The sequence below is a fragment of the Sceloporus undulatus genome, chromosome 3 (genome assembly GCF_019175285.1).
Source record: "Sceloporus undulatus isolate JIND9_A2432 ecotype Alabama chromosome 3, SceUnd_v1.1, whole genome shotgun sequence".
Lineage (NCBI taxonomy): Eukaryota > Metazoa > Chordata > Lepidosauria > Squamata > Phrynosomatidae > Sceloporus > Sceloporus undulatus.
In genome coordinates this window covers 114132607-114145526 of record NC_056524.1, presented here as the reverse complement: position 1 = coordinate 114145526, position 12920 = coordinate 114132607, and the positions used below count along the sequence as shown (strand labels likewise).

Below are 12920 nucleotides of genomic sequence, written 5' to 3'. Positions count from 1 at the left end.
AAATGGCCAGACTTAAAAAAGAAGAAAAAGAAATGGCCAGGATAGATAAAGAAAAATAGCTTGAAATGGAAAGGATAAGATTAAGGCATGCTGAACTTGGAAAAAAAGAGAGAGAGGGAGAAAGAGAGAGAATTAGAAAGAGAAAAATGGATTATCAGATTAGATTGAGACAAATGGGAGAGCCACTCTCTCATGCCCAAATGGTGGCTGAGGTAAATCGGTTGCCTCAGGTGGACATGAAGAGGTTCCCTAGATATTACAAAGGGGACAATATTGACTCTTTCTTCACTAATTTTGAGAGAACTTGTGAGGAATTAAGAATAAAGGATGAAGAAAGGATGAGCTATATTAGATATTATACTATACATTATATAATATTATATATTAGAGCCCTCCCTCCATGATAACTGCCATCCTTTGGCCTGAGAGGGAGTGAATAGGCAGGCACAGCTCCATCAGGGCTAGCCTAAAGAAGGAAGAGCCCTCCCTCCAATCCATCTGCCTTGGTCCAGGCCTCAGAGGGAGAGAAGAACCACTGGACCTCCTCCCCTTTCCCATCACCATTCTCTTCTCCTTTTGTGTCGTGTCTTTTAGATTGTAAGAATGAGGGCAGGGAACCGTCTAATTAAAAATAATAATTGTAAGCCGCTCTGATAGCCTTTAGGGCTGAAGGGTGGGGTATAGATACCATAAATAAAAATAATACATAAATAAATAAGATCCCAGATTTGTGGAAGACTGACAGAAACCTATGCTGAAATGAGAGCAGATGGGGCACAAGATTATGAGTTATTCAAGGAGATGGTAAAACAAAGATTTGGGCTAACTCCAGAACACCACAGAAGGGAGTTTCGTAGAATAAAGAAAACTGATGAAACTTTTTCTCAATTGGCATGCCGACTAGATTATTACTTAAAGAGCTGGATAGATGGATATAAAATAACTTCCAAAGAAGAACTGCAGAGCTTTATAGGCCTGGAGCAATTCTATAATATAATTCCCCAAGAATATAAATAGCTAGTTCAAGGGAAAAAAAAACCAAAATAGTAGCAGAAGCAGCTCAAATGGTAAATGAATTAGTACTAATTAGAGGGGAGGACAGTAATCGTGATAAAAATGTTAAACATTGACAACAAGGAAAAATGCAGGAAGCTGAGAGAAAAAGCTTTGGGCCGAGAGAGTGAAGCCCTTAAGAAGGATAGCTGGTCTAAGGAAAATCAGTCAAAAACCAGTCAGAGGACTTGTTATTAATTTGAAAAAATTTGACATTTGAGATATAATTGCCCAAAAAATATAATAAGGATATAAAATCTGCCTATTGTATACGGTCAGTTAGGCCTACAAAAAAGGAGTGTTGCCACAGAGAACATACAGATACGGTTACCATGGGGACGACAGTTGGGAGAACAACTGACGTTGATAATGCATATACATCCAGGCCTTGTTTATTAGTATCAGCTGTACCTCACAAATTTAATTCAAATGACCACAGAGAATTGATACAAATAAATAAAACCTGTATTTGGGGATTTTGAGACTTGGGTTCATCAAAACATACTGATGAAACATGGAGCAGGCTACAAGGTTTGCTTGAGGATACAAATAAACAGGTAATTCAGAAGGACAAAGAGAAAGAGGCCTTAACAAAAAAGAATGAAAAGTGACAAAATCAATTAGATTGACTGTAAACAGAGAAATGGATATTTTGCTTCAAAAGATCAATAAAGGTTTAAATGAACTGAATAGCAGGAAGTTAAAAACTAAAGATCTAGACATAGAAACTGCCAGACTGACAACCATGCTGGACTCTAAAGACAGAGAATTTCAAACTCTTTTGGAAAATTGCCATAATGCCAATACACAAGCAAAAGGATGGGAAACCATGTTTTACCACCTAAAAGCAAAATACAATACTCTCTCACTTGAGCTTTTCAATATAAAGTCTAAGAGCCACAGACACAAAGAAAAAAATAGAGATTACACAATAAGATAAAAAAGCCTTACAAGAGCAAATAGAAGTAATAAATAAAGAGGAAAAAGTAGCAGTCATGGACAATGAGATTAATAGGTCTAATGAGTCTGCTGGAAAATTGGCTGCGATAAGAACCAAGAAGAAAAAAAATAACCAAAAGAAAAAAGGTCCTAAAAGTTTAAAACCTCTAGGTAAATCAGCTGAGAAAAAAACATCAGAGGAAAAACCTGCTTACAAAGTCAAGAAGGCACTGAATTATACAATAATCCAGTTTCTAGTGACGTTGGTAATAATAAAATTTATTTTCAATGCACCTCTTGTAGAAAGGGAGGACATACCTCACAAACCCCAGCTAAATAACATTTATGAACCATCAGATCAGATAGATATTTGGATGGTATATACTAAATGGGATTTGGCTAGAGAATTCTTAGCTGGGCAACTAAATAATACAACCCAAAAAACTACTCTAGTTCAAAGAGATTGGAGGAATCTTGAAGAGGTGAAACTAAAAAGAGTGAGCAGGTATATCCAGGACATATTGGCAGATATAAACTGTGCTGTCATGCCTACTGATGATGACCCATATAGAGAGCCTGATGATGGCGACAGGAGACACTTTACAGTTTGCAGAAGAAGATATAAAGACTGCTCAATGCACTCAAGGAATCTGATCCTGTGAAAACACCTGAAAAGGACAACAGTATAAATGAGTTAATAGACTGGAAAACCAATGTATTGTTGTCTGCCATTAAAATATTGTGGGGGGGGGAATTCAGAACGGTACTGGGAATGGGAGAAAGTGGTTAGAGATAATGCTCCATCAATCTTCAATCCAATAAGAGAGAGAGATTAGAAGATTGGGTAATAAATTTAAGATGAACATATAAGGATCTAAATTTAGGTTAAAATGTTGTTAATGAGTTAAAAACAAACAAGTAAAATTAGTATTAGAATATTTATTTTAAAAGACAAATATATATTTGCTGTTGGACTACAGGAAAAGACTGAAGATACATAACTCAGTAATGGTTATCGATAAAATTTATATTGTATGTTATAGTAAAGTGATAAGAAATATAGATTTAAAGAGGATCTTTAAATACTGCTTTCACAATAGAGAGGGAAAAAATAGAGAGAGAGAGAGATGATAAAGTAAGTATTAAAAATATATTATATGTATAACCTGATGTTTATATGATGTTATGGATATATACATAAGCTTGTTTAAGGGTATATAAAAATAGGTAACGTGTATAAAACTGATATATTGTTTTAAAATAACACTTAAATACTCATTGACACATGCAAGCTTGAAAAGAGCTTTAATGTATCAATGGCTTATTAAGGGGGGAGGTATGTGGAGAAAAGGTGGATTAGCCTAGCAACAGCGACAGCCAATCATGAGCCAGCTGCCCTCAGCCAATGAGATGCTGGCAGGGAGAGATTGGAAGTTCCGCTGTGGCAGTTAAGAACTTCAGTTAGGGCTCTGTTGAGTCCAGTGAGTGGATGCAGTTTTATGAGCTCCAGAGGGGAACTGAGGTTAAAGTCTAGAGTTGAGGGGCTTATAACTGAACAGATACTCCAAGTGAGGGAGTTATCATCAGGAAATAACCCGACCCTGAGTGGCAGGATTTTTAGTTAGGCTTAGGGGAAACTAGCAGGGAAAGGACAGTGTATGTGTCCTTAAAAACTGTAACATTGATAAGTTGTAGAAAAAAACAAAGTTAACATCAAGAAAATAATCTTATCAACAAAACTAAAACAAATACAAGGGTCTGAACCAATGTTTACCTGCTATCTATTCAAATAACAACTGTTTGAAGCAACTGTTGTAATAAAGTTCAGTTTTTATTTTAATTAAAAGCTTAACTATTTAAAACACATCCACGTTACCATTGTAAGACCTTTTGAAATAGAGTCTTTAAAAGGTCTGTCTTTTTAGAGTGCTCATCACAAATTTTGGTGGCACTGGTGGGATTAAAATACCCCATGGGACTGCCATCTTAAGGAGAAGAAATAAGGTGAATGGGTGTTTGCTTCACAGGCACACACAGATACCTAATAGTATTTCAAAATTCTTTTTGAAACACAGTGAAACTCTTATCTGCTTTCTGATGGATGACAAAAAAAAATAATTCAAATCAAAGCGAGCTAGCTAGACATAAATGGGGAAAATGCTTAAATATTAGAACTTGGGAAACATCTGTAAACATGTCTAACAGAAGACCACTGAAATAAGGAAGTCCACAGTGGCAACTGTTTCTGTATTACAGTACCTTTGGATCTCCTGGAGCAAAGAAGGTGATATAGTTATTAATTTGCTTGAACACAAATCCTCTGTCCATAAAGGTGAAACATCTCTGCAAAATGGAAAAAAAATGTTTCCAGAATATTCTCACAGCTGCTTGCAACAAAAATTCAATACAGATTAAATTAGCTTCAAGCAGCATCAGAATCCAAATATTTGATCATCATACCGGACATAAAATAAGTGAAAGATTTAACCATACCTTATTATTAACATTTTTAAAAGGTTTTTCTCTTCTCTACATAAGATAAGCGAACTTAACTAATACATTATAGGATAAGAGATCCGTAACCGGAAATTAATAGTGGTTTATTACCACTTAAGGGCTCATAAATGCTAATGGAAAAATAACCCAAAACTATATTTATATTGCAACAGTATTGCATATTATATCAGCTTAGTATAGGGGCAAAACAGACAGGCAAGAAGAAACAGCCAGAAGCCGCTCCCAGCCCAATCACCCTGGCGAACATATGCAGCGGCCTCAAGGGCAACATCTGCCGCTGTGCCAAATGGACTTCCGAGCTCTTTGGGGGCATGCACCATCTAAATGCCATGCCCTCGGAGCAGTCGCAAACAGCCCCCATCTACCCGTTTGTATCATGCCATAATCTATTATAAAACATACAATATTCAGAATCGGTTTTTAAAGCAAAGATTTAGTTTATAATTTATACAATCCATTTCATGACATACATCTATCTCAAACTCCAGTGTACATAAAGATTAGCCAAACCCATGACTTCTTTTAGCCACAAAATGGATCACCATTTTTGACATTTTAACAATTTCTATGTAGTTGCTTTCAATGTGTAAAATAACTGAAACCTTCTTTGGAAAGATCCACCAGAAAGTACTCACTTTTATGAAGACAGCTAGACTGTGATTTGCATTTTTTGAAGCATCTGGATTATCTTTGTACTTCTGAGTAATGTGGGGCATCAGCATATTGACAACTGTTTCTACAGCATGATGATAAGATGCAGGAAACCTCTGATTTCGTAGCAACTAGAAACAGAATAATTATATGTTACAAATGGAAGCACTGCTAAATTATTCTCTTTGACCTTGTATAATATATAAAAGGGGGCAAGTGTGATGAAATTCAGGACTCAGGAGAATTCTCATCTATGTAAGTGGCTTCTGACATATCTGGAAAACACAGCACAGAGTAATTAGGGACCATCTTGATCAATCTCTTCTCTATACCCAAAGATAATATTTTAGAAAGAAAGAAAGAAAGAAAGAATTTGTCCACCTTACAGTTTAAATAGATGGCTGGTGTAATAATCCTAACTACTTCCTATAACAAAAATATGACAGAAAAACATAAGCAACAAATGTGAGGAAGTTGTTGCTTAAAAACTTACACTAACAGGTCCATAATGGGGGGAATCTAAAAATATTTCCAATGTGTTAGTCTGTTGCAGCAAAACAACATAGTCCCGTGACTCTTTTAAGACAAATAAGTATTACTGCCTGAACTTGAAAAACAAGAATTTGATATAATCATATATTTTTCTTTGATACACTTACATACATAAACAAAAAGTAGAATAATCTATGAATGAATGTTGTTTTGTGCGCCAATGAATCTTATTATCCCTTTTGAAAAAATGTGATTTCTGATGTCTTATAAACGTAAATATTAATAGGTACTAACAAGAATTAGTTATATTTGTGTAATGAGTCAGTGGGTAAAAAGCAGCACCAAAAAGGCCTTCAGTGATTTATTAATATAAACTAAAAATATTAGTTTACTTACCTTTACTTTAGCATTTTCTAAAAGATGCTGGGCCATTGATTTGATCAGAATTTCAAAGAAAAACCAGGAGTACTATTTAAAAAAAATTAAAAGAACATATTACAGAAGGCATCCATTTATATGTTTAATGCAGAGAATTTATACTGTCAATTTATATAGCACAGTTAACTGCATTTTATAATTAAAATATATTTTGTTCAAAGGATTTCTGGGTTGCTTGAAAACCAGCTATTTTCTCTGTAATTCCTTCCCTTTGTTCATTGGTTGTTTTTTCCCCACAGAAAATTCAGCTGACTTTGTTATCAAATCATAGCACAGTGTTTCCTTAATTATCTCCCAACTCCAGTAATTTTGATACCTAATTTGTAGTCCTTCTTGTGGGTATTTGCAGCAAAAGCAGCAAGTACCATTCTATCCAGTACAGGGAGAGAAAGGGCTGAAGCACACGGCCCAGAAGGAACGGCCAGGGGCTGCTCCGGCTACAGTTGACCTAGGACTGCAGCCATTACATGCTCCACTCCTGAAGCGGGCCACCGTAATCTCAAGCCTGCTGCTGGCAAGAGTGGATTGTATCTGTTCCTTTTGGGGGTGGCTTTTCCCTACTTTTTCCTTGGAGCACTTCTGGCCACTTTGGGGGTGTATATTATGTAAACACCACACCCCCAAAACAGTCAGAAGCTGCCTTATTTGGCCTGTACGTTTTGAATCAAAGTGTTACTGAGGGTTTTCAAGGCTCCTAGACTTTTAATTAAACATTTCTTCCTTGCAAGTCCTGACCATTTTATTACTGTATATACTCAGGTATAAGTCTAGACATTTTAGTCAAAAAATTGACCCAAAAAACCTAAGTCTATTTATCCATGGGTAAGTACTTATTTTAACTCCTATTTAATGAGGAACCATGCCCTGGTGAAAGGTAAGAGCGTAATCTGTCCTGCAAGCACTGACTCCCCACTACTCTCTCATTCATCCAGCATTTACTGTTAACACAAACAGTTATGCCTGCTGGAATTTTGTAAATTCCTTTGCATTGTTTTCCTTTGCTTCATCCTTTAAATCCTTTGCTTCATGCCCCTAAGTTTTATCCTTGACCTATCCATGGGTCATTTCAGAATTTGTAATTTTGGCCCAAAAACCTGCCAACAACTTATACATGAGATCCACTTATAGTCGACTATATACGGTAATCCCTATTTACTAAGGCTGATTAGCTTGTTTAAACATAGAGCCATGTGACGCATTTCTCCACATTCTAATATTTCTTCTCCTGATCCCTTTCCTGAATGGGAAAAGGGTCAAAGCCTTCATCCTAATGAATTCTAACAACCCAACTCATTAACCGCTATTTTTAACTTCAACATTCATTAGGAGATACATCAAACTAGAGAAAGCACTAGAAAAACATTCTGAATCAAGAATCAAGTGACTGGTTAATCAATCTGTTAATCCAATCTGTTAATCAATCTGTTAATCCAATTGGTGATAAATAGTTTTAAAATTGTACCTCTAATAGCTTCTCTTAACTCAGGGGTAGGCAACCTGTGGCCCGCAGGCCGGATCTGGCCCGCCAAGGCCTTCCCAGCGGCACCCGAGCAGTCCTGCCGCCGATTGCCGCCAATTTCCCCCATTTTTCACTGCTCCGTGCGCCATTTTGTTTTTCAAAATGGCGACCGAAGTCTCGCGTGACCTCAGGATGTCAAAGGTCACACGAGATTTTGGCCGCCATTTTGAAAAACAAAATGGCGGCGCCCATGTAGGAGGCCTGGAGCACTCCAACAGGGCTCCAGGAGCTGCAGTAGGCCTGCAGCAGGCTCCACCTCGCTCTCCGCCCTCCTCCTCCTCCTTCCTAAGAGCAGGGCAAGGAGGAGGAGGCAGAAGGAGTGCAGAGCAAGGGAGCCAGGGAGCCAGAGCAGCAGCGAGGCAAGAGGTTGGTTCATTGGGGGAGGGGGTTAGCTGGGTGTTCTATGTGCAAAATTCCCTCTCAGCACCTTGTGGCTTTTCTGGGTTGAAACTGTGTGCATGCTTGCTGCAGTTTATTTTCAGTTGCATTGTAGTAATTTCGTTGCTTGTAACTTTACTCTTAGTATTATTTATTATTATTACTACTTGCCTTGGGTGTTCTTTGTGCAAAATCCCCTCTCAATGAGAAAGAGCAGGAGGAGGAGAAAGGAGGAGGAGGAGGAGTGTGACTTTCCAAAGTGCATTTCTGTGTATTTTTGGTGCATTTATTGCTGAAAGGTCTGCTGTAACAATGATAGTAGTGGAGGTGGTGATGATGATGATGATGCTTCGGTGGAAGCTCCGCCCCGTAGGGTGGAAGCTCCACCCCTGGCATGTGGCTCCGCCCCTGGAGGGTGGAAGCTCCACCCCTGGAGGGTGGAAGCCCCACCCCCGGCATGCGGCTCTACCCCCAGAGGGTGAAGCTCCACCCCCCGGCTTAGGGCCCCTCAGTTGTCTGAGGGACAGCAACCTGGCCCCCGGCTCAAAAAGGTTGCCTACCCTTGTCTTAACTCAATAAAAAGCAATGCAGGAAAATCAAAAGTAGAAGTCCCTCCCTCTTTGCAGGAAAGGAAATCAACACAGGGACAACCATGGAGCTATTCATGGGGAATTTACATAAGTATTAATTACTAGCATCTCAGCCAATGTGAACTACAATACATAAAACTGGGGAGCTCTGCAAACAAGAAAAAATCAATTAACACTGAAAAGGATCTTTATGGAATAAAACCTACTTGTGGGCAAGCAGTTGTGAAGGATCTGAGCCAGAAAATGGCATGTGCAGGGTAATACCATCCTATATTTACCACTGTATGGATCTGTTCTATTTCCACTTAAAGTTAATTATCTGGGGAAAGATGCCTCAGGAACACTAAAAAGAACCTGCTTAGTCTGAAAACAAATCCCAGTGAAAATAACAAAAAAAGAACAGGAAGCACACCAGTTTTTAAAAATATATACCTTAAGCAGTTTATTGCTTGTGAGGAAGTCAGCAGATGGCTTCAAAATGGCTGTCATGGATTTGGCAAGCTCTTCGTGTACAGTTTTGTATTCCGATGCAATATAAGGCTCTGCTTTGTACGCATACTTTGGAATAAAAATGCGAAAGTAGCATTACATACTGCAATAGTTATTTTATTATATTTTATTTTAGAGAAAACATGTTTACATAATTTTTACCTTGACATAGGATCTCAAGTAGCTATCCAGCCCTTCCTCATGACACTGGGCAACTACATGTATGATAACCCTAAATGAAATGAATTGATCATAAAAAATAAATTGTAAAAGATTAACATATTGTCAACATGTTAGCAATTAATAAGGACTCTTGCAACAAAATGCTCACCTTGTCACATTCACTGCAACTTCCTCCTGAGTTGCTCTAGTAAGCACTCTAAATAACTGGTTTAAAATAGTAGGCAGAAAAGCTATCATCACATGGCCCTCCATAGCATGAAGGCTCTAAGGAGAAAATCCAAATAAAATAAGAATGAAAAAACAAAAATACTAGTTCCATAACTGAATGAAGCAGGTTTACATAGAAGCAAGTTCTACTGAAATCAATAGGATTTACACATAACTGATTTTGAGTAGGATGCAAATCTAAGAATACATGTAAGTTGTTTTCTATATACAACAGATGATATTTCTTAGCAGAAAGTTTTGTGTTCTGCAGAATGAGAACATAGGCATTGGCAAGTTCTGTTATACAGAGCATGCCTAACTATAAATAATGATGCAATCAGATGGCTGATGTAATCTGACAGAAGGCAGGCAAGAACCAAGTGGTCTTGGTGTGTCACATCACCTCTAAGATCCTGATCAGAGGAGATAAATGTTTACATAAACAGGAAATAGTGAGCATTTCTAATCTGACTGACAACATGGAGGCTAGGCAAAATATAAAACAGGCCAAGAAGAGACAGAAAACAAGCAGACTGAGAGTCAGCATTCTCCATATGAAGACAGTAGACCATTATAACACTGATAATGTTCCTAGCTGATAACAGGCCAGATAATACTCATAAGGTCTAGATTGCACTAAACAGGTATTACACATTCTGCTTGTAATGGATGCTGCTAGATATAGCAATGCCCAAAAATGTTGTCTCCTTTGGATGCCTGCATGTTCCTCTGTAGATACAATATGATTTAGGACACCTAATATTTTTAATATGATGATACTTATGCGTAAATACAGAGATGTCTATTAAGGAGATGCAGAAGCTGTTGGGGTTTAGTCTATATGAAACACCTTACCTGCTGCATACTGTTCTGTAATGAATGTATGATGCCTTACATGTAATTTAATGTAACATAATGGACTTGGTCCAGGCCTTGGAGGTAGAGAGGAACTGCTGGACCTCTTACCCTTTCCCTCCACCACTCCCTTCTCCCTTTTGTGTCATGTCTTTTTAGATTGTAAGCCCGAGGGCAGGGAACCGTCTAATTAAAAAGACTGTATGTACAGTGCTGTGTAAATTTATAGCGCTTTATAAATAAAGGTTAATGATGATGATGATGATGATGAAGCCAGACGTTGAAAAATCTGTTTCTCCCCATGGGAAGTATGTACGTTTGTATGTCTATGACTTCATGTGATAAATCCAATTGACTTTTCCAATCCACAGGCTTGCCATGCACAGACTGGAACATCTATGGATGGCCCCACCCTGTTCTCCTCAATGGCGTCACATGCATATGGCTGCGCCAACACGGTTGCATGCACGTTGCACTACAATTGCAGAGAATAGGACCTGTGATCCCGCAGACTTTGCCATCTACAGGAGTGTGTGTGTGTCTGGAACAGAACGTGGATATGAAGGGCTGACTGTAACCTAAAAGACCAATTTACAGTCATTCTCCCATATAAATATCTTGATATTCCAATACTTAAGAATGTTTAAGTGGAGCGTTGATGCTAACTCTGCCTGTTTGGATTAATCTAGGAACGTGTACCTCTATATATATATTTTTTAGATGGAATGGATGAGGATTCTTTACCATTTGTCAGCTAATCTGTATCTGTTTGGAGAGCCTGTTTATCAGTTTATGATAACCTGGGTGTAACCTTTTTATTTTATATGGTTTTATGTAACCTTTCTATTTTATATGGTTTTAGCATTTCTCACCGCATCTACTGACTGTAAATAAAGACTGTATTGAATTGATACAGGTGGGGGAGGCATGGCTGTTTTATCATAAACAAAGGGTTTTGCCTAGTATGGTTTAGCATTAATTCAATTTCTATTCATTTGTGCCCAGGTAACATACATTGTGACTCCCTAAATTGTACATTTGCACATGTGCATATATGAATGGATTTGCATCTATGTATTTGCACCTAAGCATTATAAAATCCTCCTTACTGCAAAATAGTTAAAACATCCAAACAACTTCATACTGAGAGCATTCCCAGTAACACAGCTTGGTCATTATGCAGACTTTAAGACTAATAAATTCTAGATTAAATTTAGTTACTACTAAGGACTATGAAAAAAATTCTAGTGCTCATTTTAATACAAATTTCCTAAATCTAATTCACACTTCTTAAATAATATGTAGACTAGAACACAATTATTCTTCTGTTTTCACACTTCTCTATGTTTGGTGATGCAATTTTCCAGTAATAAAATATGCATAAACTGCATACCATCAGAGAAAATAGCATATGAAAGGGAACATATTAAGAGATTTTGCACAGAGATTGCATATGGATGAGACATGGAAACTGTGGGACATTTATTATATTACTCCTTCTATTGTACTCTCTGATGCCATTTAATTACTCCATTTTAAAAAGTATACCTGGGGCATCTGAAGCACTTTACATTCTGGCAGACAAGTTTGTCTCAGTAGCCAGATTCTGTGTGGCACCAACGTCACACGTTTACCATAAGATGCTGACTTAGTATTTAAGTAGTTATTATTTTATAGTATTTTATAAAAGGTAAAGGTAGTCCCTTAAGATGAATGTCTAGTCATAACTGATTTTAGGGGGTGGTACTCTTCTCCATTACTAAGCCAAAGAGCCAGCATTGTCTGATGACTGCTCTGGTGGCCATGTGGCCAGCATGACTGCACCAAACACTGTTACCTTCCCACCAAAGTGGTACCTATTTATCCACTTGCATCTGCATGCTTTCAAACTGCTAGGCTGGCAGAAGCTGGGACTAGTGACAAGAGTTCACACCATCATGCAGCACTTGGGCCTCGAGCTGCCAACCTTCCAATTGTCAGAATTGGCATCTTAACCACTAAGCCACTGCATCCCTCTATTTTATACTGTTATATTTTATACTTTTAAAAAATATATACTGTTACTTGTTTATAATGTTTATTTACAATGTCATTTATTTTTACTTTTGTATTATTAATATTTTAAATTTAATACTGAATTTTATATTATTTTATTTTATGATAATGTTTATTTCTGCTTTTTTGTCATTGCCTGAAATAAAAACTAATATGACATGAGAAATCAAACAAAATCCATAAGAAGTTTCACTTTTAGCCATATGGAAATGTATACATATTTTCATGCAGGTATTCTAAAAATAGTAAAATGATAAGGACATGGAATGGAAGGAACTTGCACTTGAAAAACTGCAAATATTATGGAGAGTGAGAAGGTTTATCCTTTGTTTAAACCAATATATTTTAATTAAGGAGTCATATCCTTTACTTATGTGTGCCAATCTCACTACAATCTTATACCTTGAGATACTTCACAAGTTCAGCTCCTAGAGCTTGAGCTCCCGATTCAGTTTTTTGACAGTAATGGAAGAAATTGTTTAGGTGCTGGTCCTGAGAAAAGAAAGAGCAATATATTAAAATAAATTAACATTTAATTTTATCAACCAGTCCAT

The 12920-nt window shown here is 37.3% G+C and overlaps 1 protein-coding gene across 19 annotated transcripts in view; it reads right to left on the bottom strand.

Annotated features, from left to right (window-relative positions):
• The window catches only part of DOCK9 (dedicator of cytokinesis 9), a 180440-nt gene that overhangs the window by 61428 nt on the left and 106092 nt on the right, over positions 1-12920 (bottom strand). For all 19 annotated transcript variants that reach the window (XM_042456882.1, XM_042456886.1, XM_042456900.1 and 16 more), the window contains exons 23-29: positions 12769-12858; positions 9398-9513; positions 9229-9298; positions 9010-9135; positions 6049-6120; positions 5145-5291; positions 4252-4335 (exon numbers count right to left, since the gene is read on the bottom strand). In XM_042456882.1, the coding sequence (XP_042312816.1) occupies positions 4252-4335; positions 5145-5291; positions 6049-6120; positions 9010-9135; positions 9229-9298; positions 9398-9513; positions 12769-12858 (705 nt within the window). The remainder of the gene's footprint in view (positions 1-4251; positions 4336-5144; positions 5292-6048; positions 6121-9009; positions 9136-9228; positions 9299-9397; positions 9514-12768; positions 12859-12920) is intronic.